The 24518-nt window shown below is 51.7% G+C and overlaps 4 protein-coding genes across 4 annotated transcripts; all 4 read right to left on the bottom strand.

The window, feature by feature from the left end:
- Positions 1-3111: 3111 nt before the first annotated feature.
- LOC122373030 (zinc finger protein OZF-like) lies at positions 3112-5146 on the bottom strand. Its single transcript, XM_043350763.1, has one exon. The coding sequence runs from the start codon at positions 5105-5107 to the stop codon at positions 3725-3727; it is 1383 nt and encodes a 460-aa protein (XP_043206698.1). The 5' UTR covers positions 5108-5146; the 3' UTR covers positions 3112-3724.
- Positions 5147-10233: 5087 nt separating this feature from the next.
- LOC122373037 (zinc finger protein 501-like) lies at positions 10234-13119 on the bottom strand. The gene has a single exon (XM_043350768.1). The coding sequence runs from the start codon at positions 12735-12737 to the stop codon at positions 11379-11381; it is 1359 nt and encodes a 452-aa protein (XP_043206703.1). The 5' UTR covers positions 12738-13119; the 3' UTR covers positions 10234-11378.
- Positions 13120-15504: 2385 nt separating this feature from the next.
- Positions 15505-17712, bottom strand: LOC122373035 (zinc finger protein 84-like). The gene has a single exon (XM_043350767.1). The coding sequence runs from the start codon at positions 17661-17663 to the stop codon at positions 16107-16109; it is 1557 nt and encodes a 518-aa protein (XP_043206702.1). The 5' UTR covers positions 17664-17712; the 3' UTR covers positions 15505-16106.
- A 2361-nt stretch (positions 17713-20073) lies between these two features.
- On the bottom strand, positions 20074-22230 carry LOC122373038 (oocyte zinc finger protein XlCOF6.1-like). The gene has a single exon (XM_043350769.1). It carries the CDS (start codon positions 21973-21975, stop codon positions 20698-20700), a length of 1278 nt encoding a protein of 425 aa, XP_043206704.1. The 5' UTR covers positions 21976-22230; the 3' UTR covers positions 20074-20697.
- Positions 22231-24518: the final 2288 nt, after the last annotated feature.

Raw genomic sequence — 24518 nt, 5'->3', positions numbered from 1 at the left:
CCGTGGAGACGCCTCTGAACACAAAACAAACTCATCATTTTGACCCAATACCCTCCATGACTGACAACGAAAACGTCGACAATTTCAATGCCGTCAGCTCATGCCATTTTTCGCACAGAGAAGAAAAACTGGCCGATGGGGGCAAATCAGCCCCCCCCCCCTCAAATATGTTATATAGTAACAAAATGTTCCGGCTACATTCTTGGTGCCAGGCATAGACCCGGGAACAGGGGGGGGGGGTGGGGGGCAGCGGGGGCGCTTGCCCCCAACTTGCCCCCAACTTTTTTGCAATGGTTTGCTAAAATGCTCACTACCAATAAATTTGTTGGGCAGACATTGGGGCAGAAAATAAATAGATTCTGATAGGAAAATGAACGGTCTCTCCAAAAATCAATCCAATAATACGGTGGCACCCATAAAGCGTGAGCAGTGACGGTTCAAATTAAGGGGGTCGCTATTTATGTATCTTACCCTATAGGAATTTTATGTCTCATGGTGCTACGCATTTGAATTAAAAGCGAAGCATTTATAGACCAGAAGCATTCACTAAAACTGGAAGGGAAAACTCCTACATTCCGCCTACTTGGGGACAATATCCCTCCGTCCACCGTCCTTCTCTGTGGCCAGCTTTGCTCACCGGTATCCGACGGGTCCGAATTTCACAAGATGCTAAAATAATTTTCATTTTACCTGAGTTTTGGGTATAGGGTAAGGTGCCTAATTAGCGACCCTTTCCGATTTGCGACCTGCCTCCCTACAGAAAAACTGGTGGGAGAAAACGGGGTAAAAACGTCGTCAAAAGGTCAGCCATACTTTGGTTATCAAATTAAATTATTTTACGGTTGTCGATGTTTCTGGTGGGACGTTTCAGGTGAGTTTACATGAAAATGACGAGTTTCTTATCCAAAACGTGTGTGTTTGGGCCCTCTCTGATGAAAAGCGATGCACATTAGGATGATGCACCTTTTTTATTCTGAATCGACATTCCTTTTTCAATTGATTGCCGTTTTACCATAGTGAATCGCTTAATTGTGCAGAGCATGGCGGTTAAAAATGTGTCGCAACTCATATTTCCTATTTGCGCCTGACATGGTCGCAAATAGCTCAAGAAGGGAAAGAAAGGGGAAAAGAGAGAAATGAAAATGAGGTGTTGCTGAAGCTTGCAATGTGTGGCAGGGGATGTCAAATGTCGTCACCGACTGCAGGGGTGCCGAATTCAGCGCAGACCTCGAATATCATACGAGACAGCCCGCAAAATTTGGGTTTCCGCCTTCTTTTCGCCTTCGGTGCATCATGTGATCAGTTTTTACTTACATAAATGTGTTGGATAAACGTTGCTGTTCGAATGATTGAGTGCTTTGCGTAAAGGTTACCTTTTTGAGATAATATTTCATCTTTTCAGGCGTCGCATTTTTTGCCATTTTTAATATGGGGAAACCCATAGACATATTAGCGAGTGCGACCCTCCCCGGTCGCTAATCGGGAAGAGTTCCCTATTAGCGTTTTTTTTTTTCTGCAATGGTTTGCCAAAATGCTCACTACAAATAAGTTAGTGAATACTGAAGCAGAAAATGACTATATTTTAACCCGCGCCCTGCTGGGGGTCCTGGATTTCCACGCCCTGCTGGGGGGGGGGGGGGTGTTTGAACACCCCCCCTTGTAACTCGGCTCCTGGGCCACGTAGCGATACGCGGAAGGCGGCGTTCGAAAGAGCGTCAAAAATAATGACGAAATCACTTCGGTCAATTTTTTGGTCAGGTCAAAGGTCAGGTCACCAGAGGTCATTGAAGGCAAAATTTCGCCGATTTCCAGGTCGAATGTCGAAAATTTCCAAGAAGCCAACGCATAACTCGGGAACCAATAGAGCTACAGCGCCGCGGAAAAGCGCATTCGATAGCCCTATTAACGCCCTTTCCGAGTAATTCTCTCAGATTTGACCTAACGTCAACGGTTTCGCCTGCAGGGGGCAAAAACTGCAAAAATAGCCGATTTTTTTGAAAACAGTTTTTCTGCAATAACTTTTGACCCAAGCCTTGTACGAGCTTCCTTTTACCGGCATCGTGTTCCTCTCGTCAAGACGCATCGAATGAACTATAACTTGACCTTGAAAGGTCAACTTGAAAATTTGACCTCAGGTCAAGGTCATGACCTGACCGGAAAGGGTCATGTTGCATATCAGTCGATCCGTATCGTCAAGCTGAACACATCTAAGGCGTTTTCATCGCTCTAGCATGCCTCTATCAAAAGTTATTTGCGAAAAACTGTTAGATACCATTCGTGACCTAAGATGACCTCAGGGCATAAACAAGGGTCACGGACACCATTTTTAAGTTCAGTGTGTCTAAACCACTTGTAATTCGGTGTTTGGGAGTGTTTATAATGTCTTTCATCCAAAAGAGGCGCATTTCAATTTTCTCCCATTGACTTATAATGGGGAGGTCGCAAAATTGACCTGACCTTAGGTCATCGATATCAAAATTCTGAGATATACATTTTGTACATGCTATTGCTCTTAGCAATCGCTGAAAGTTTCAAAGCGATCGGTCACTCGGTGTAGCTATGACAGACATTGAAACTTTTTATGAGGTGAGGTCACTTCAAGTGACCTGGTGACCTGACCTTGAATGACCTTGGTCTGAAATTTTCACAACATGTGTAGAATTGATGTATGATAAGGTGTACCAAAAACGGCGGCGCTCCGCGCCGCCGTTTTTGAGATATTCGCGAAAAACCACAAGGGGGGTGTTCAAACACCCCCCCCCCAGCAGGGCGCGGGTTAATAGAAAAATGAACGACCTCTCCGAAAATCAAGCCAGTAATACAGTGGCACCCACAGAGCGTGAGCAATGACGGTTCAAATTAAGGGTGTCGCTAATTAGGCACCTTACCCTACCGTCGAACTGAACATCACCAACATTCTTTCGAACAAGTTTTATTTCTGTGTGCAACGACTCGTTGCGAACGACCGATGCAATTGGTTACTTTTTTAGATATCCATGGATGTTTTTTCTGGGGAGGGACGTCCCCCACGAATAGCCCCTCCCCCGTCTCCGACGCCCATGGTACGGCCATTCCCCTGTGTATTATGAGAGAGAGAGAGAGAGAACTTTGTATTTACAAACACTTGGTCCAATTCTACCAAACATCACATATCAAGGCGCTATCAGAGCAGCGTTCCATGCCACTCTAAAGGGTGAGTGCCACCCTATGTCACATTTAACCAATACACTGATAATGATATTATTTGTCAAATCATATAAACGCTGCACGAAACACCACGCTGCTTTTCGGAACATGACATCAAAGTTATCGAGACCTTCAGACACATGCATAGCCAAGGCACTGCAAAATCTATCGTAGCCGAAAAAGATTCTGACTGCGTTGTTTATTATGCCTCCGCCTGTGTGCGGTAAAAGCTGATGCGTTTGTGAACCTTTTTCAGCAGGATTGTTTATGATGGACGACAATGAAGCCGCCGCCCGTATGACAAAGCGGGTGACTTTTGAGATGTGATGAATCCAAATATCGTGCCGGCACATGGAGCAGCCGAACGGCCGCTCCCCTGTGTAGATTCGCATGCTCCCCGTGAGGCCTAACCGGAAAATGAACCGTGCCAGTCAGATGGAGCAGCCGCACGGTCGCTATACTGAGTGGCTCCTCATGGGTTTGGGGAGATCTGACCCAGCAGAGAAACGTGCCGGGAGATGAAGCAGCTGTGCGGGCGCTACTCGTGTGCGTGCGTACGCAGGTGTACAATAAGGTCTGACTGCTGAATGAACCGTGCTGGGCAGATGACGCAGCCAAACCGCTTCTCCTCTGTGTGGGTTCGCATGTGTACAGTGAGGCCTGACCGCTGAGCGAACCGTGCCGGGCAAATAGAGCAGCCAAAAGGCTTCTCCCCTGTGTGGGTCCGCATGTGCCTGGTGAGATTTGAACGAAGAGCGGACCGTGCCGGGCAAATAGAGCAGCCAAACGGCTTCTCCCCTGTGTGGGTCCGCATGTGGCGGGTGAGGCTTGGCCGGCAAGAGAAACGCATCGTGCACATAGAGCAGCCAAACGGCTTCTCCCCTGTGTGAGTTCGCATGTGACTGGTGAGAGTTGAACGAAGAGCAAACCGTGCCGGGCAAATGGAGCAGCCAAACGGCTTCTCTCCTGTGTGGGTCCTCATGTGGCCGCTGAGAGCCGATCGCTGAGCAAAACGTGCCGGGCAAATGGAGCAGCTAAAAGGCTTCTCCCCTGTGTGGGTCCGCATGTGTTCGGTGAGGATATGCCGCTGAGCGAACCGTGCCTTGCAAATGGAACAGTCAAACGGCTTCTCCCCTGTGTGGGTCCGCATGTGTATGGTGAGCGTTGAACGAAGAGCAAATCGTGCCGGGCAAATGGAGCAGTCAAAAAGCTTCTCCCCTGTGTGGGTCCGCATGTGTATGGTGAGCGTTGACTGATAAGCGAATCTTGCCTGGCAAATGGAGCAGCCAAGCGACTTCTCCTTTGTAAGGGTCCGCATGTGTCTGACGAGATGTGACCGCTCAGCGAACCGTGCCGGGCAAATGGAGCAGCTGTACGGCTTCTCCCCGGTATGGGTTCGTATGTGTACAGTGAGATCTGCGCGTGTAACAAATCTGGCTCGACATTCATGACACTGATGCGGCTTCACACGGACACCGTGTGTCTTGTGTTCTTTGCCGTTAGTTGTAGCTAAACACGCGGCACCAGACTGCTCACACTGCCGGACCTTTTCGCCAGCGTGGACACGTCTGTGCATCGCCAGATCACCAGAACGTGTGAACGCCTTCCCACAGATATCACACTTGCACGGACTCTGACCGGTGTGCACACGACGGTGAGCGGTCAGACCGACTTGTTGAGCAAACGTTTTGCCGCACACTTCACAGCGGTACGGCCGTTCTTCCGCGTGAGTCCTTCGGTGCCGCGTCATGCTGCCGGAGTGGTCGGTGACGTAAGAACACCACTTGCACTTGTATCTGCCGTTCACGCTTTGGCCGTGTCGTCTCTTCAAGTGTCTGTCCAGACAATGTTGTCCCAAACAGCTGAAGTCGCAGTGGGGACACTGAAGAGTGCCACCAAAACCTGGAGAACACATTTGCATATATTGATTGACGCTACAAACGTTAGCGATCAGCAAACAAGTGCATAGATATGTGAGTGACATCAATGATCACAACCCAATTGATCTTGCAACGAATTGCAGATCACAGGAGCCCTGGTTATACAAGATATTAAGTTGAAACTTTATGTTGGATCTTTTAACACGATCAATCTGGCGACAAGACAAGGACAAGGGCGTAATGTCTATGATCTGGTGTGTGGTCTGTGTGGGATATCACAATGCTTAACCGCCGTGGAGCCGAGGGTGGTGGAGACACCGTGGCCGGTGGAGCCGAGGGTGGTGGAGACACCGTGGACGGTGGAGCCAAGGGTGGTGGAGACACCGTGGCCGGTGGAGCCGAGGGTGGTGGAGACACCGTGGCCGGTGGAGCCGAGGGTGGTGGAGACACCGTGGACGGTGGAGCCAAGGGTGGTGGAGACACCGTGGCCGGTGGAGCCGAGGGTGGTGGAGACACCGTGGCCGGTGGAGCCGAGGGTGGTGGAGACACCGTGGACGGTGGAGCCGAGGGTGGTGAAGACACCGTGGACGGTGGAGCCAAGGGTGGTGGAGACACCGTGGCCGGTGGAGCCGAGGGTGGTGGAGACACCGTGGCCGGTGGAGCCGAGGGTGGTGGAGACACCGTGGACGGTGGAGCCAAGGGTGGTGGAGACACCGTGGCCGGTGGAGCCGAGGGTGGTGGAGACACCGTGGCCGGTGGAGCCGAGGGTGGTGGAGACACCGTGGCCGGTGGAGCCGAGGGTGGTGGAGACACCGTGGACGGTGGAGCCGAGGGTGGTGGAGACACCGTGGACGGTGGAGCCAAGGGTGGTGGAGACACCGTGGCCGGTGGAGCCGAGGGTGGTGGAGACACCGTGGCCGGTGGAGCCGAGGGTGGTGGAGACACCGTGGACGGTGGAGCCGAGGGTGGTGGAGACACCGTGGACGGTGGAGCCAAGGGTGGTGAAGACACCGTGGCCGGTGGAGCCGAGGGTGGTGGAGACACCGTGGACGGTGAAGCCAAGGGTGGTGGAGACACCAAGACCGGTGGAGCCGAGGGCGGTGGAGACACCGTGGCCGGTGGAGCCGAGGGTGGTGGAGACACCGTGGCCGGTGGAGCCGAGGGTGGTGGAGACACCGTGGACGGTGGAGCCGAGGGTGGTGGAAACACCGTGGCCGGTGGAGCCGAGGTTGGTGGAGACACCGTGGCCGGTGGAGCCGAGGGTGGTGGAGACACCGTGGCCGGTGGAGCCGAGGGTGGTGGAGACACCGTGGCCGGTGGAGCCAAGGGTGGTGGAGACACCTTGGCCGGTGGAGCCGAGGGTGGTGGAGACACCGTGGACGGTGGAGCCAAGGGTGGTGGAGACACCGTGGCCGGTGGAGCCGAGGGTGGTGGAGACACCGAGGACGGCGGGGATGACTGATGAGGTCTGCCGAAAACATGTCTCCCAGAAACTGACCGTGGAGACGCCTCTGAACACGATACAAACTCATCATTTTGACCCAATACACTCTATGACTGACAACGAAAACGTCGACAATTTCAATGCCGTCAGCTCATGCCATTTTTCGCACAGAGAAGAAAAACTGGCCGGTGGGGGCAAATCAGCCCCCCCCCCCCTCAAATATGTAACAAGTAACAAAATATTCCGGCTACATTCCCAGGCATAGACCCGGGAACAGGGGGGGGGGGGCAGCGGGGGCGCTTGCCCCGAACTTGGGAGCCGAGGGGGCGGCACCCCCTCAACATTGAGGCAGCGAGAAAAGATATTTCCTCCCTTTTCCGGACTTCTTTCCTTCTTGTTTCCTTTATGCATCTACACATCAACACACGGCATTTTCCTTGCCATCTGAATGGTTTCTGCTGATACAGTATCGATTTGACAACATCTGCTATTGTCATCCCGCTTTGATTTGGGCCTGACCTTGGCCATAAGTTTGGCAGGCCATATTTTATACTGCACCAGCTTGAGTCAACTTTGAGAAATACATAACGTACAACGGTGCAGTAAAATCGTTGCTATAGGTATAACACAGTTTACCCGCTCCGGGTGTGATGGAGGGGTGTGGGGCAATGAGTGCACTGACGTGGCGCCCTCGGAGGGCCGGTATGGGATTGAAGCTCAGTGACACTAAGGGCTTTGTGTGGTGCCTTGGGTTATCGGTAGCACCCTCAGAATCACCGGCGTAGGGCCCTCAGAGCCGTCGAGTAAGGGGCCTTTAGAGGCACCGGTGTGGGGCCCCCATGCAGGTGCCGGTGTGGGCGCTCAGAGGTGCTAGTGTGATTCTCTCAGAGGCGCCGATGAGGGTCCTTACAGGCGTAGCTTTGGGCCCTCATAGACGCTGGTGTGGAGCCGTCACAGACGGGTGTTGGGCCTTTAGAGCTGCTGACGCGAACTCTCTACAAGCCGGCAGGGGGTCTCAGTGGCCGGCAAGGGGTCGTTAGGCCGGCAGAAGAAATCCTGTGGGGTCCTTAGAGACCGGCATGGTACTGTCGGACGCCGATGGGGCCCTCAGAGTCACCGGTGTGGGGCCCTCAAAAGTCACCAGTGGGTGACCTTTAGATGCGCAGGTGTTGGTTGGGTCCTCAGAACCGCCGATATAGGGCTTTAATAGGTACTGGTGTAGGCACTCAGAGTTGGGGGTGTGAAACCCTCATAGACACCGGTGTGGGCCCTCATAGGCGCCGACGAGGGCCCCATAGTTGCCGTTATGGGGCCCTCAGAAAAATAAGTGTGGGACCATCACAGGCGGGAAATGCCCCTAGAACTGGCCCCTCATAGGCCGGTAAGACCTCTCAGAGGCCAGTAACGGGCCTTTGGAGACAACCGAGGTGCCCTTAAAAGCCGCAAGAGGCCCTCAAAAGCCGGCGTGGGTCCCTCATGGAGATCTTAGTTTGGCTATTTAGGTTCCCATGGGGTGCTCTAACGAGCCCCATGGGGCCCTTCTGAGTAGAAATATGGCCATCGTTAACCCTCAGCGGTCAAATGGCGCCGCAGGGCCCCTCGGTCCCGAGGGTCCCTTTTATCCCGATTGGGGGGGGGGGGGGGAGTACGTGTCTCCTTAGACCCCTAGCTACGTCACTGTTTCAATGCATCATGTCAGGCATTTTAGGCTCGCCCCCCTCCCCAACTTGAAAATCGTTCCCGGGCCCCTGGTCCCAGGCTTGGCACATCACTCTAAACCCGGCCAAATGCTCTCACTTACCTACGTGTGTCACTGAAAGCAAAACTACTTCCGGTCCCCTTCAGCATTGGCGGAACCGTGCTCTCTTTTGTCACTAGCGTGAAAGACCTAGGCGTCATCATTGACGGCAAACTGAACTTTTCCGATTACATTGATTCAGTTGTAATCGGGCGTCAGCTCTCCTTATAAGGAGTCTGCAGGGCGTACGATGCGGCTGTTGTAATAGGAGTTATCGCAGCGTATTGTGCTAATGTCCGATCGGTCCTAGAGTACGGAAGTGTGATTTGGGCCGGAGCAGCACGCTCGCATCTAGAAAGACTAGAGTGCATTCAACAAATGAAAAAATGAAATGAACATAATGAAGTGCTCTAAGGAGGAACATGTTGAATGCAACTCAAAGAATAACTATTTAAATTTATTTACTTGTTTAATGATATTTTACCCCAAACTGGTTCAATAATTATAAACCATATAATTTGTTGCCAGCATAGGCGGCGGAACGGGGAGGGCACCGGGACACCGTGCCCCCTTTGATTTTGGCATTCTAACATTAGCCCTATGGGCGTTGCATGGAAAAATGGGACCAAAAGTCAGCAGTGCCCCCCCCCCTTAATTGAAGGTGTTCCGCCGCTACTGGTTGCCAGTAGCGCAGGTGTCCGGACAAAATCCCGAAAGGCGATTTGCCGAATGTCATTTTGCCGAACGTCATTTTGCCGATGTGCTTTTTGCCGACGTGTCAAAATGTCAAAATGCCATTTCCCGACATGCCTTTTCTTCCGAAATGCCAATTTGCCGAAATGCTTATTAGCCGAAATGTAAATTTGCCGAAATGCGATTTGCCCATTAGTCGAAATGTCAATTAGTTGAAAAATGTAAATTTGCCGAAATGTCAATCTGCCGAATTGGCAGCTTGCTGAAATGTCGATTAGTCGAAATGTAATTATACTTTTTGCACGTCGGCAAAAAGGCATGTGCGCAAATTTCATTTCGACTTTTAGCACTTCGCCTTTCTGACACGTCGGCAAAATGCATTCGACATATTGACATTCGGCGAATAAGCATTCCACAAAACGCAGTTCGGTAAATCGTTAGGCGGCACGGGCGGACATCGATAGCAGCGCCTCTATCGGTCACTAGGGAAAGCTGGGCTGTAGGCGACGAAACACCGGCTGAGTTGTCACAAGTTAAATAGGTTTATAGACATCCGTCTTGTGAAAAAGTTGAACTTTTGCCTTCAATATTTCTACAGGCAATTTTAGAAGTGCCTTCACATATATTACAAACCGTTTAAATTATCTTATTCACTTCAAGCCTTCCCTATTGTTCTTGATGATGCGGGAACTATTTCTAATTAGTGTTTCTAGCTTAGTAAAAGAACATATTGTGCAAACGATGAAAAAAGGATAAATGAAAGTTTTTAAATGCAATTTTCTGTAACAAATAATGGTAAATTATCTACACATCAAGGAAAAGGTGCATGCTAACTGATAATTTAAAGTTCTTGGGGCCAGTTGGTTTCTTCTTTTCTTACGTCGCCCCAATGGCCGCGAATACACTTGTGATAACGCCTATCGTTGTCCTGTAACCGTAGCGTAGGTGTCGTCCGAACTCCGAAGCTAATTTAGGGAAGTAGATGTAAGCGTCTGGTGACAAAATGTACCTGGGATAAAAATGGCATTCACACATTAAATACCATGTTGCAAGCCTCAAGATACACACGCTCCGTAATTGCGACACTTAGAGCAGTCAACACATTGTGAATGGAGTGTTTTAAACCTTTAACAATGCAATTTCCCACCAGCTCCCAGAGGCGGAGTTGGAGTAGGTTAGAAAATCGGAGGCGCACTCAGAGACGGCGCCCAAATATCGTAACAACAACGACAACAACAAAAACTGATCCTGAACAACAATGTATTGCAGCAGCCAGCAAGTTGGGTACATATAACTGAACTACAAGAAATCAGTAAAAAAAAAGTTAACATTTAAGGCTCAAAAGATGCAAAGATGTATGCCGCCCCGCAGACATGTCCTGCTCCCTCGTGTGGGTCGTTGTTTGTAGTCCACATTGTCTCTGAGTCCACATGTGTCTGTTGATCAGCGATCGTGAAGTCAACTGTGCAGGGCAGATTCAGCATGCGTACGAGCGCTACCTTGGTGTTTTCGAATGTGTCTTTTGAGAATGGAACGTACAGGTCACGGTTTTAGCGGTAGGTGAAGGGTTGTGAGTACTAAGTCCAGTGGAATGACATTTGGAGGGTAGGAAGACGCCATGGGGAACTCTGTTGTGTGTGAGTTTCATGAACCTAGGTCATTATCTTCAAGGTAAGCTGAGGTCCAATGTGATCGAAATTGCCATATTAGCGACAGTTTTGCGTTTACACGCAGATAACTCAAAAAGTTACGAGCCAATTTTCTGATTTCTTTCACTTTATGAAAGAGCAGACATTTCAGAGTATGTATGATAAGTTTCTAATTAATTCAACAATCAGTATGACATTTATAAGCCTGCAAAGAATATGTCACCCGCTGCGGCGGGATCGGCCGACGCAGGAAACGCGGCAATCACAATTTTGTGTTTACACGCTCATAACTCAAATTTTTATCAGTCGATTTCTAAAATTCTTTGACCATAAGATTGCTAGTACAGTTCTAAGTCTTCACACAAGATTTGACGCGAATCAAACGCATTCAGCGGTAAGGAGCACGATGTAAAGACAGAAGCGTCCAGACCTGCCACAGTGTACATTCCGGCGGCGCGTAATGAGCCTCCCAGACAGAAAATAGTTCCTGCGCCACTGTGAGCAGGGTTATTTGTAATGGACGACCTAGCGGCCGCTCCCCCTTGTGAGTCGACAGGTGAGTTTAAAGATGTGATGAAACTGAAAATCGAGCGGGGCATATGAAACAGCCGTTGCGGCCACTCTCCTGTGTGGATTCGCATATGAGCTATTCGGGCCGACCGTTGAACGAACCGTGCCGGGCACATGGAGCGGCCAAACGGCTTCTACCCTGTATGGGTCCTCATGTGACTGGTGAGAAGCGAAAGCTGAGCAAACCGTGCCGGACACATGGAGCAGTCAAAAGGCCTCTACCATGTGTGGGTCCGCATGTGACTGGTGAGATTTGAACGAAGAGCAAACCGTGCCGGGCAAATGGAGCAGCCAAACGGCTTCTCTCCTGTGTGGGTCCTGATGTGGCCGCTGAGACCCGATCGCTGAGCAAAACGTGCCGGGCAAACGGAGCAGCCAAACAGCTTCTCCCCTGTGTGGGTCCGCATGTGAATGGTGAGAATTGAACGAAGAGCAAACCGTGCCGGGCAAATGGAGCAGCCAAAAGGCTTCTCTCCTGTATGGGTTCGCATGTGTACGGTGAGAGCCGATTGCTGAGCAAACCGTGCCGGGCAAATGGAACAGCCAAACGGCTTCTCCCCTGTGTGGGTCCGCATGTGGTTGGTGAGGGTTGGACGCTGGGCGAACCGTGCCGGGCAAATGGAGCAGCCAAACGGTTTCTCTCCTGTATGGGTTCGCATGTGTACGGTGAGATGCCGCCGCTCAGTGAATCGTGCCTGGCAAATAGAGCAGCCATACGGCTTCTCCCCTGTATGGATGCGCGTGTGATTAATGAGGGCTGACCGATGAGCAAATCGTGCCTGGCAAATGGAGCAGCCAAACGGCTTCTCTCCTGTATGGGTTCGCATGTGTACAGTGAGGCTTTTAAGCTCGGCGAACCGTGCCGGGCAAATAGAGCAGCCGTGCGGTTTCCCCCCTGTATGGGTTCGCATGTGTACGGTGAGGGCTGATCGAAGAGAAAACCGTCTCGTGCATAATGAGCAGCCAAACGGCCTCTCTCCTGTGTGGGTCCGCATGTGTCTAATGAGATGTGCATGATTACCAAAACTGGCCGAACACTCAGGGCGCTGGTGGGGCTTCACACGAATACGAGATGTCCCGTGTTCTCTGTCGTTAGATATAGCTGAACACGCGGCACCAGACTGCTCACACTGCCGGACCTTCTCGCCAACGTGGACACGTCTGTGCATCGTCAGGGCACCGGGCCGTGTGAACACCTTCCCACAGATATCACACTTGCACGGACTCTGACCGGTGTGCACACGACGGTGAGCGGTCAGACCGACTTGTTGAGAAAACGTTTTGCCGCACACTTCACAGCGGTACGGCCGTTCTTTCGCGTGAGTCCTTCGGTGCCGCGTCATGCTGCCGAAGTGGTCGGTGACGTAAGAACACCACTTGCACTTGTATCTGCCGTTCACGCTTTGGCCATGTCGTCTCTTCAAGTGTCTGTCCAGACGATGTTGTCCCAAACAGCTGAAGTCGCAGTGGGGACACTGAAGAGTGCCACCAAAACCTGGAGAACACATTTGCATATATTGATTGACGCTACAAACGTTAGCGATCAGCAAACAAGTGCATAGACATGTGAGTGACATCAATGATCCCAACCCAATTGATCTTGCAACGAATTGCAGATCACAGGAGCCCTGGTTATACAAGATATTAAGTTGAAACTTTATGTTGGATCTTTTAACACGATCAATCTGGCGACAAGACAAGGACAGGGGCGTAATGTCTATGATCTGGTGTGTGGCCTGTGTGGGATATCACAATGCTTAACCGCCGTGGAGCCGAGGGTGGTGGAGACACCGTGGACGGTGGAGCCAAGGGTGGTGGAGACACCGTGGCCGGTGGAGCCGAGGGTGGTGGAGACACCGTGGCCGGTGGAGCCGAGGGTGGTGGAGACACCGTGGACGGCGGGGATGACTGATGAGGTCTGCCGAAAACATGTCTCCCAGAAACTGACCGTGGAGACGCCTCTGAACACAAAACAAACTCATCATTTTGACCCAATACCCTCCATGACTGACAACGAAAACGTCGACAATTTCAATGCCGTCAGCTCATGCCATTTTTCGCACAGAGAAGAAAAACTGGCCGATGGGGGCAAATCAGCCCCCCCCCTCAAATATGTTATATAGTAACAAAATGTTCCGGCTACATTCTTGGTGCCAGGCATAGACCCGGGAACAGGGGGGGGGGGAGGTGGGGGGCAGCGGGGGCGCTTGCCCCCAACTTGCCCCCAACTTTTTTGCAATGGTTTGCTAAAATGCTCACTACAAATAAATTTGTTGGGCAGACATTGGGGCAGAAAATAAATAGATTCTGATAGGAAAATGAACGGTCTCTCCAAAAATCAATCCAATAATACGGTGGCACCCATAAAGCGTGAGCAGTGACGGTTCAAATTAAAGGGACCCTCCCACCTTTAAAAAAGTTTATGAATTGGCATGAAAGTGATGTCGCTCGGTTCAGAAAGAGCGAAAACGAATATCTACCAAATTTCACCGAAAAATATTCACCGGTTTTCAAGATATTAGACTTTTACTTTTGTTTACTTTTTGGGATCTCCGCTGTTCCTAGCGACTTTATTTAAAAGTGCGGCATTTGTTGCGCGCAACGCAGCATATACCACCGCGTGCTACAAAACGTTTTAGTCAAACATTTAACGGACGTTCGAGAGCCTGATGACGTCATCAGATTTAAGTGCCTATACCAATACATTGTGGCACTTATTTGCACAGATGTCAAAATCAAACTCAAATTTCTTTGCGATGAAGTAATTGCTGGAGAAACGGTTTTCACGGCACTGATTTTCAAAGAACGTCAATCAAGATGGCTATCTCAACTCAAATCTAGTGTTAAGGTGGGACAGTCCCTTTAAGGGGGTCGCTATTTATGTATCTTACCCTATAGGAATTTTAGGTCTCATGGTGCTACGCATTTGAATTAAAAGCGAAGCATTTATAGACCAAAAGCATTCACTAAAACTGGAAAGGAAAACTCCTACATTCCGCCTACTTGGGGACAATATCCCTCCGTCCACCGTCCTTCTCTGTGGCCAGCTTTGCTCACCGGTATCCGACGGGTCCGAATTTCACAAGATGCTAAAATAATTTTCATTTTACCTGAGTTTTGGGTATAGGGTAAGGTGCCTAATTAGCGACCCTTTCCGATTTGCGACCTGCCTCCCTACAGAAAAACTGGTGGGAGAAAACGGGGTAAAAACGTCGTCAAAAGGTCAGCCATACTTTGGTTATCAAATTAAATTATTTTACGGTTGTCGATGTTTCTGGTGGGACGTTTCAGGTGAGTTTACATGAAAATGACGAGTTTCTTATCCAAAACGTGTGTGTTTGGGCCCTCTCTGATGAAAAGCGATGCACATTAGGATGATGCACCTTTTTTATTCTGAATCGACATTCCTTTTTCAATTGATTGCCGTTTTCCCATAGTGAATCGCTTAATTGTGCAGAGCATGGCGGTTAAAAATGTGTCGCAACTCATATTTCCTATTTGCGCCTGACATGGTCGCAAATAGCTCAAGAAGGGAAAGAAAGGGGAAAAGAGAGAAATGAAAATGAGGTGTTGCTGAAGCTTGCAATGTGTGGCAGGGGATGTCAAATGTCGTCACCGACTGCAGGGGTGCCGAATTCAGCGCAGACCTCGAATATCATACGAGAGAGCCCGCAAAATTTGGGTTTCCGCCTTCTTTTCGCCTTCGGTGCATCACGTGATCAGTTTTTACGTACATAAATGTGTTGGATAAACGTTCCTGTTCGAATGATTGAGTGCTTTGCGTAAAGGTTACCTTTTTGAGATAATATTTCATCTTTTCAGGCGTCGCATTTTTTGCCATTTTTAATATGGGGAAACCCATAGACATATTAGCGAGTGCGACCCTCCCCGGTCGCTAATCGGGAAGAGTTCCCTATAAGCGTTTTTTTTTTGCAATGGTTTGCCAAAATGCTCACTACAAATAAGTTAGTGAATACTGAAGCAGAAAATGACTATATCTTAATAGAAAAATGAACGACCTCTCCGAAAATCAAGCCAGTAATACAGTGGCACCCACAGAGCGTGAGCAATGACGGTTCAAATTAAGGGTGTCGCTAATTAGGCACCTTACCCTACCGTCGAACTGAACATCATCAACATTCTTTCGAACAAGTTTTATTTCTGTGTGCAACGACTCGTTGCGAACGACCGATGCAATTGGTTACTTTTTTAGATATCCATGGATGTTTTTTCTGGGGAGGGACGTCCCCCACGAATAGCCCCTCCCCCGTCTCCGACGCCCATGGTACGGCCATTCCCCTGTGTATTATGAGAGAGAGAGAGAGAGAGAACTTTGTATTTACAAACACTTGGTCCAATTCTACCAAACATCACATATCAAGGCGCTATCAGAGCAGCGTTCCATGCCACTCTAAAGGGCGAGTGCCACCCTATGTCACATTTAACCAATACACTGATAATGATATTTGTCGAACCATATAAACGCTGCACGAAACACCACGCTGCTTTTCGGAACATGACATCAAAGTTATCGAGACCTTCAGACACATACATAGCCAAGGCACTGCAAAATCTATCGTAGCCGAAAAAGATTCTGACTGCGTTGTTTATTATGCCTCCGCCTGTGTGCGGTAAGAGCTGATGCGTTTGTGAACCTTTTTCAGCAGGATTGTTTATGATGGACGACAATGAAGCCGCCGCCCGTATGACACAGCGAGTGACTTTTGAGATGTGATGAATCCAAATATCGTGCCGGCACATGGAGCAGCCGAAAGGCCGCTCCCCTGTGTAGATTCGCATGCTCCCCGTGAGGCCTAACCGGAAAGCGAACCGTGCCAGTCAGATGGAGCAGCCGCACGGTCGCTATACTGAGTGGCTCCTCATGGGTTTGGGGAGATCTGACCCAGCAGAGAAACGTGCCGCGAGATGAAGCAGCTGTGCGGGCGCTACTCGGGTGCGTGCGTACGCAGGTGTACGATAAGGTGTGACTGCTGAATGAACCGTGCCGGGCAGATGACGCAGCCAAACCGCTTCTCCCCTGTGTGGGTCCGCATGTGCCTGGTGAGATTTGAACGAAGAGCAAACCGTGCCGGGCAAATGGAGCAGCCAAAAGGCTTCTCCTCTGTGTGGGTTCGCATGTGGCTGGTGAGGCTTGGCCGGCAAGAGAAACGCATCGTGCACATAGAACAGCCAAACGGCTTCTCCCCTGTGTGAGTTCGCATGTGTAAGGTGAGGCTATAGCGCCGAGCGAACCGCGCCTGGCAAATGGAGCAGCCAAACGGCTTCTCCCCTGTGTGGGTCCGCATGTGTACGGTGAGGATATGCCGCTGAGCGAACCGTGCCTTGCAAATGGAGCAGTCAAAAGGCTTCTCCCCTGTGTGGGTCCGCATGTGTACGGTGAGGATATGCCGCTGAGAGAACCGTGCCTTGCAAATGGAGCAGTCAAAAGGCTTCTCCCCTGAGTGGGTCCGCATGTGTACGTTGAGGTTTGGCCGATGAGCGAACCGTGCCGGGCAAATGGAGCAGCCAAACGGCTTCTCCCCTGTATGGATACGCATGTGGTTGGTGAGGCTTTTACGCTCAGCGAACCGTGCCGGGCAAATAGAGCAGCCGTGCGGTTTCTCCCCTGTGTGGGTTCGCATGTGGCGGGTGAGGCTTGGCCGGCAAGAGAAACGCATCGTGCACATAGAACAGCCAAACGGCTTCTCCCCTGTGTGAGTTCGCATGTGACTGGTGAGAGTTGAACGAAGAGCAAACCGTGCCGGGCAAATGGAGCAGCCATACGGCTTCTCTCCTGTGTGGGTCCTCATGTGGCCGCTGAGACCCGATCGCTGGGCAAAACGTGCCGGGCAAATGGAGCAGCCATACGGCTTCTCCCCTGTGTGGGTCCGCATGTGTCTGACGAGATGTGACCGCTCAGCGAACCGTGCCGGGCAAATGGAGCAGCTGTACGGCTTCTCCCCGGTATGGGTTCGTATGTGTACAGTGAGATCTGCGCGTGTAACAAATCTGGCTCGACATTCATGACACTGATGCGGCTTCACACGGACACCGGGTGTCTTGTGTTCTTTGCCGTTAGTTGTAGCTAAACACGCGGCACCAGACTGCTCACACTGCCGGACCTTTTCGCCAGCGTGGACACGTCTGTGCATCGCCAGATCACCAGAACGTGTGAACGCCTTCCCACAGATATCACACTTGCACGGACTCTGACCGGTGTGCACACGACGGTGAGCGGTCAGACCGACTTGTTGAGATTGAGAAAACGTTTTGCCGCACACTTCACAGCGGTACGGCCGTTCTTTCGCGTGAGTCCTTCGGTGCCGCGTCATGCTGCCGGAGTGGTCGGTGACGTAAGAACACCACTTGCACTTGTATCTGCCGTTCACGCTTTGGCCGTGTCGTCTCTTCAAGTGTCTGCCCAGACAATGTTGTCCCAAACAGCTGAAGTCGCAGTGGGGACACTGAAGAGTGCCACCAAAACCTGGAGAACACATTTGCATATATTGATTGACGCTACAAACGTTAGCGATCAGCAAACAAGTGCATAGACAAGTGAGTGACATCAATGATCCCAACCCAATTGATCTTGCAACGAATTGCAGATCACAGGAGCCCTGGTTATACAAGATATTAAGTTGAAACTTTATGTTGGATCTTTAAACACGATCAATCTGGCGACAAGGTAAGGACAAGGGCGTAATGTCTATGATCTGGTGTGTGGCCTGTGTGGGATATCACAATGCTTAACCGCCGTGGAGCCGAGGGTCGTGGAGACACCGTGGACGGTGGAGCCGAGGTTGGTGGAGACACCGTGGCCGCGGTGGAGCCGAGGGTGGTGGAGACACCGTGGCCGGTGGAGCCGAGGGTGGTGGAGACACCGTGGACGGCGGAGCCAAGGGTGGTGGAGACACCGTGGCCGGTGGAGCCGAGGGTGGTGGAGACACCGTGGACAGCGGGGATGACTGATGAGGTCTGCCGAAAACATGTCTCCCAGAAACTGACCGTGGAGACGCCTCTGAACACGAAACAAACTCATCATTTTGACCCAATACCCTCCATGACTGACAATGAAAGCGTCGACAATTTCAATGCCGTCAGCTGATGCCATTTTTCGCACAGAGAAGAAAAACTGGCCGGTGGGGGCAAATCAGCCCCCCCCCCTCAAATATGTTATATAGTAACAAAATGTTCCGGCTACATTCTTGGTGCCAGGCATAGACCCGAGAACAGGGGGGGGGGGTGGGGGGGCAGCGGGGGCGCTTGCCCCCAACTTGCCCCAAACTTTTTTGCAATGGTTCGCTAAAATGCTCAGTGCTCACTACAAATAAATTTGTTGGGCAGACATTGGGGCAGAAAAAAATAGATTCTGATAGGAAAATGAACGGTCTCTCCAAAAATCAATCCAATAATACGGTGGAACACATAAAGCGTGAGCAGTGAAGGTTCAAATGAAGGGAGTCGCTAATTATGTATCTTACCCATATGTATAGGAATTTTAGGTCTCATGGTGCTACGCATTTGAATTAAAAGCGAAGCATTTATAGACCAGAAGCATTTACTAAAACTGGAAGGGAAAACTCCTACATTCCGCCTACTTGGGGACAATATCCCTCCGTCCACCGTCCTTCTCTGTGGCCAGCTTTGCTCACCGGTATCCGACGGGTCCGAATTTCACAAGATGCTAAAATACATTTTCATTTTACCTGAGTTTTGGGTATAGGGTAAGGTGCCTAATTAGCGACCCTTTCCGATTTGCGACCTGCCTCCCTACAGAAAAACTGGTGGGAGAAAACGGGGTAAAAACGTCGTCAAAAGGTCAGCCATACTTTGGTTATCAAATTAAATTATTTTACGGTTGTCGATGTTTCTGGTGGGACGTTTCAGGTGAGTTTAAATGAAAATGACGAGTTTCTCATCCAAAACGTGGCCCTCTCTGATGAAAAGCGATGCACATTAGGATGATGCACCTTTTTTATTCTGAATCGACATTCCTTTTTCAATTGATTGCCGTTTTCCCATAGTGAATCGCTTAACTGTGCAGAGCATGGCGGTTAAAAATGTGTCGCAACTCATATTTCCTATTTGCGCCGGCTGACATGGTCGCAAATAGCTCAAGAAGGGAAAGAAAGGGGAAAAGAGAGAAATGAAAATGAGGTGTTGCTGAAGCTTGCAATGTGTGGCAGGGGATGTCAAATGTCGTCACCGACTGCAGGGGTGCCGAATTCAGCGCAGACCTCGAATATCATACGAGACAGCCCGCAAAATTTGGGTTTCCGCCTTCTTTTCGCCTTCGGTGCATCAGGTGATCAGTTTTTACTTACATAAATGTGTTGGATAAACGTTCCTGTTCGAATGATTGAGTGCTTTGCGTATAGGTTACCTTTTTGAGATAATATTTCATCTTTTCAGGCGTCGCATTTTTTGCCATTTTTAATATGGGGAAACCCATAGACATATTAGCGAGTGCGACCCTCCCCGGTCGCTAATCGGGAAGAGTTCCCTATTAGCGTTTTTTTTTTTGCAATGGTTTGCCAAAATGCTCACTACAAATAAGTTAGTGAATACTGAAGCAGAAAATGACTATATTTTAATAGAAAAATGAACGACCTCTCCGAAAATCAAGCCAGTAATACAGTGGCACCCACAGAGCGTGAGCAATGACGGTTCAAATTAAGGGTGTCGCTATTTAGGCACCTACTGAACTACCGTCCGTCGAACTGAACATCATCAACATTCTTTCGAACAAGTTTTATTTCTGTGTGCAACGACTCGTTGCGAACGACCGATGCAATTGGTTACTTTTTTAGATATCCATGGATGTTTTTTCTGGGGAGGGACGTCCCCCACGAATAGCCCCTCCCCCGTCTCCGACGCCCATGGTACGGCCATTCCCCTGTGTATTATGAGAGAGAGAGAGAACTTTGTATTTACAGACACTTGGTCCAATTCTACCAAACATCACATATCAAGGCGCTATCAGAGCAGCGTTCCATGCCACTCTAAAGGGTGAGTGCCACCCTATGTCACATTTAACCAATACACTGATAATGATATTTGTCGAATCATATAAACGCTGCACGAAACACCACGCTGCTTTTCGGAACATGACATCAAAGTTATCGAGACCTTCAGACACATACATAGCCAAGGCACTGCAAAATCTATCGTAGCCGAAAAAGATTCTGACTGCGTTGTTTATTATGCCTCCGCCTGTGTGCGGTAAGAGCTGATGCGTTTGTGAACCTTTTTCAGCAGGATTGTTTATGATGGACGACAATGAAGCCGCCGCCCGTATGACACAGCGGGTGACTTTTGAGATGTGATGAATCCAAATATCGTGCCGGCACATGGAGCAGCCGAACGGCCGCTCCCCTGTGTAGATTCGCATGCTCCCCGTGAGGCCTAACCGGAAAGCGAACCGTGCCAGTCAGATGGAGCAGCCGCACGGTCGCTATACTGAGTGGCTCCTCATGGGTTTGGGGAGATCTGGCCCAGCAGAGAAACGTGCCGCGAGATGAAGCAGCTGTGCGGGCGCTACTCGTGTGCGTGCGTACGCAGGTGTACGATAAGGTCTGACTGCTGAATGAACCGTGCTGGGCAGATGACGCAGCCAAACCGCTTCTCCTCTGTGTGGGTTCGCATGTGGCTGGTGAGGCTTGGCCGGCAAGAGAAACGCATCGTGCACATAGAGCAGCCAAACGGCTTCTCCCCTGTGTGAGTTCGCATGTGTAAGGTGAGGCTATAGCGCCGAGCGAACCGTGCCGGGCAAATGGAGCAGCCAAACGGCTTCTCCCCTGTATGGATACGCATGTGGTTGGTGAGGCTTTTACGCTCGGCGAACCGTGCCGGGCAAATAGAGCAGCCGTGCGGTTTCTCCCCTGTGTGGGTTCGCATGTGGCGGGTGAGGCCTGGCCGCCAAGAGAAACGCATCGTGCACATAGAGCACCCAAACGGCTTCTCCCCTGTGTGGGTCCGCATGTGTACGGTGAGAGCCGATCGCTGAGCAAAACGTGCCGGGCAAATGGAGCAGCCAAACGGCTTCTCTCCTGTGTGGGTCCTCATGTGGCCGCTGAGAGTCGATCGCTGAGCAAAACGTGCCGGGCAAATGGAGCAGCCAAACGGCTTCTCCCCTGTGTGGGTCCGCATGTGTCTGACGAGATGTGACCGCTCAGCGAACCGTGCCGGGCAAATGGAGCAGCGGTACGGCTTCTCCCCGGTATGGGTTCGTATGTGTACAGTGAGATCTGCGCGTGTAACAAATCTGGCTCGACATTCATGACACTGATGCGGCTTCACACGGACACCGGGTGTCTTGTGTTTTTTGCCGTTAGTTGTAGCTGAACACACGGCACCAGACTGCTCACACTGCCGGACCTTCTCGCCAACGTGGACACGTCTGTGCATCGCCAGGGCACAGGACCGTGTGAACACCTTCCAACAGATATCACACATGTACGGACTCTGACCGGTGTGCACACGACGGTGAGCGGTCAGACCGACTTGTTGAGCAAACGTTTTGCCGCACACTTCACAGCGGTACGGCCGTTCTTTCGCGTGAGTCCTTCGGTGCCGTGTTATTAGACTGGGATAGTCGGTGACATAAGAACACCACTTGCACTTGTATCTGCCGTTCACGCTTTGGCCGTGTCGTCTCTTCAAGTGTCTGTCCAGACGATGTTGTCCCAAACAGCTGAAGTCGCAGTGGGGACACTGAAGAGTGCCACCAAAACCTGGAGAACACATTTGCATATATTGATTGACGCTACAAACGTTAGCGATCAGCAAACAAGTGCATAGACATGTGAGTGACATCAATGATCCCAACCCAATTGATCTTGCAACGAATTGCAGATCACAGGAGCCCTGGTTATACAAGATATTAAGTTGAAACTTTATGTTGGATCTTTTAACACGATTAATCTGGCGACAAGGCAAGGACAAGGGCGTAATGTCTATGATCTGGTGTGTGGCCTGTGTGGGATATCACAATGCTTAACCGCCGTGGAGCCGAGGGTGGTGGAGACACCGTGGCCGGTGGAGCCGAGGGTGGTGGAGACACCGTGGACGGTGGAGCCAAGGGTGGTGGAGACACCGTGGCCGGTGGAGCCGAGGGTGGTGGAAACACCGTTGACGGTGGAGCCAAGGGTGGTGGAGACACCGTGGCCGGTGGAGCCGAGGGTGGTGGAGACACCGTGGCCGGTGGAGCCGAGGGTGGTGGAGACACCGTGACCGGTGGAGCCGAGGGTGGTGGAGACACCGTGGACGGTGGAGCCGAGGGTGGTGGAGACACCGTGGACGGTGGAGCCAAGGGTGGTGGAGACACCGTGGCCGGTGGAGCCGAGGGTGGTGGAGACATCGTGGCCGGCGGAGCCGAGGGTGGTGGAGACAAGGGTGGTGGAGACACCGTGGCCGGTGGAGCCGAGGGTGGTGGAGACAGCGTGGCCGGTGGAGCCGAGGGTGGTGGAGACAACGGGGCCGGTGGAGCCGAGGGTGGTGGAGACACCGTGGCCGGTGGAGCCGAGGGTGGTGGAGACACCGTGGACGGTGGAGCCAAGGGTGGTGGAGACACCGAGGCCGGTGGAGCCGAGGGTGGTGGAGACACCGTGGCCGGTGGAGCCGAGGGTGGTGGAGACACCGTGGAGGGTGGAGCCGAGGGTGGTGGAGACACCGTGTACGGTGGAGCCAAGGGTGGTGAAGACACCGTGGCCGGTGGAGACACCGTGGACGGTGGAGCCAAGGGTGGTGGAGACACCGTGGCCGGTGGAGCCGAGGGTGGTGGAGACACCGTGGACGGTGGAGCCAAGGGTGGTGGAGACACCGTGGCCGGTGGAGCCGAGGGTGGTGGAGACACCGTGGCCGGTGGAGCCGAGGGTGGTGGAGACACCGTGGACGGTGGAGCCGAGGGTGGTGGAGACACCGTGGCCGGTGGAGCCGAGGGTGGTGGAGACACCGTGGCCGGTGGAGCCGAGGTTGGTGGAGACACCGTGGCCGGTGGAGCCAAGGGTGGTGGAGACACCGTGGCCGGTGGAGCCGAGGTTGGTGGAGACATCGTGGCCGGTGGAGCCGAGGGTGGTGGAGACAAAGTGGCCGGTGGAGCCGAGGGTGGTGGAGACACTGTGGACGGTGGAGCCGAGGGTGGTGGAGACACCGTGGCCGGTGGAGCCGAGGTTGGTGGAGACACCGTGGCCGTTGGAGCCGAGGGTGGTGGAGACACCGTGGCCGGTGGAGCCAAGGGTGGTGGAGACACCGTGGCCGGTGGAGCCGAGGGTGGTGGAGACACCGTGGACGGTGGAGCCAAGGGTGGTGGAGACACCGTGGCCGGTGGAGCCGAGGGTGGTGGAGACACCGAGGACGGTGGGGATGACTGATGAGGTCTGCCGAAAACATGTCTCCCAGAAACTGACCGTGGAGACGCCTCTGAACACGATACAAACTCATCATTTTGACCCAATACACTTAATGACTGACAACGAAAACGTCGACAATTTCAATGCCGTCAGCTCATGCCATTTTTCGCACAGAGAAGAAAAACTGGCCGGTGGGGGCAAATCAGCCCCCCCTCAAATATGTAACAAGTAACAAAATGTTCCAGCTACATTCTTGGTCCCAGGCATAGACCCGGGAACAGGGGGGGGGGGGGGCAGCGGGGGCGCTTGCCCCCAACTTGGGAGCCGAGGGGGCGGCATCCCCTCAACATTGAGGCAGCGAGAAAAGATATTTCCTCCCTTTTCCGGACTTCTTTCCTTCTTGTTTCCTTTATGCATCTACACATCAACACACGGCATTTTCCTTGCCATCTGAATGGTTTCTGCTGATACAGTATGGATTTGACAACATCTGCTATTGTCATCCCGCTTTGATTTGGGCCTGACCTTGGCCATAAGTTTGGCAGGCCAGATTTTATACTGCACCAGCTTGAGTCAACTTTGAGAAATACATAACGTACAACGGTGCAGTAAAATCGTTGCTATAGGTATAACACAGTTTACCCGCTCCGGGTGTGATGGAGGGGTGTGGGGGCAATGAGTGCACTGACGTGGCGCCCTCGGAGGGCCGGTATGGGATTGAAGCTCAGTGACACTCAGGGCTTTGTGTGGTGCCTTGGGTTATCGGTAGCACCCTCAGAATCACCGGCGTAGGGCCCTCAGAGCCGTCGAGTAAGGGGCCTTTAGAGGCACCGGTGTGGGGCCCCCATGCAGGTGCCGGTGTGGGCGCTCAGAGGTGCTAGTGTGATTCTCTCAGAGGCGCCGATGAGGGTCCTTACAGGCGTAGCTTTGGGCCCTCATAGACGCTGGTGTGGAGCCGTCACAGACGGGTGTTGGGCCTTTAGAGCTGCTGACGCGAACTCTCTACAA

This window comes from Amphibalanus amphitrite, unplaced genomic scaffold (genome assembly GCF_019059575.1).
Source record: "Amphibalanus amphitrite isolate SeventyFive unplaced genomic scaffold, NRLGWU_Aamphi_draft 001434F_arrow, whole genome shotgun sequence".
In the NCBI taxonomy this organism is placed as follows: domain Eukaryota; kingdom Metazoa; phylum Arthropoda; class Thecostraca; order Balanomorpha; family Balanidae; genus Amphibalanus; species Amphibalanus amphitrite.
This window is presented reverse-complemented; position numbering and strand designations above follow the sequence as displayed.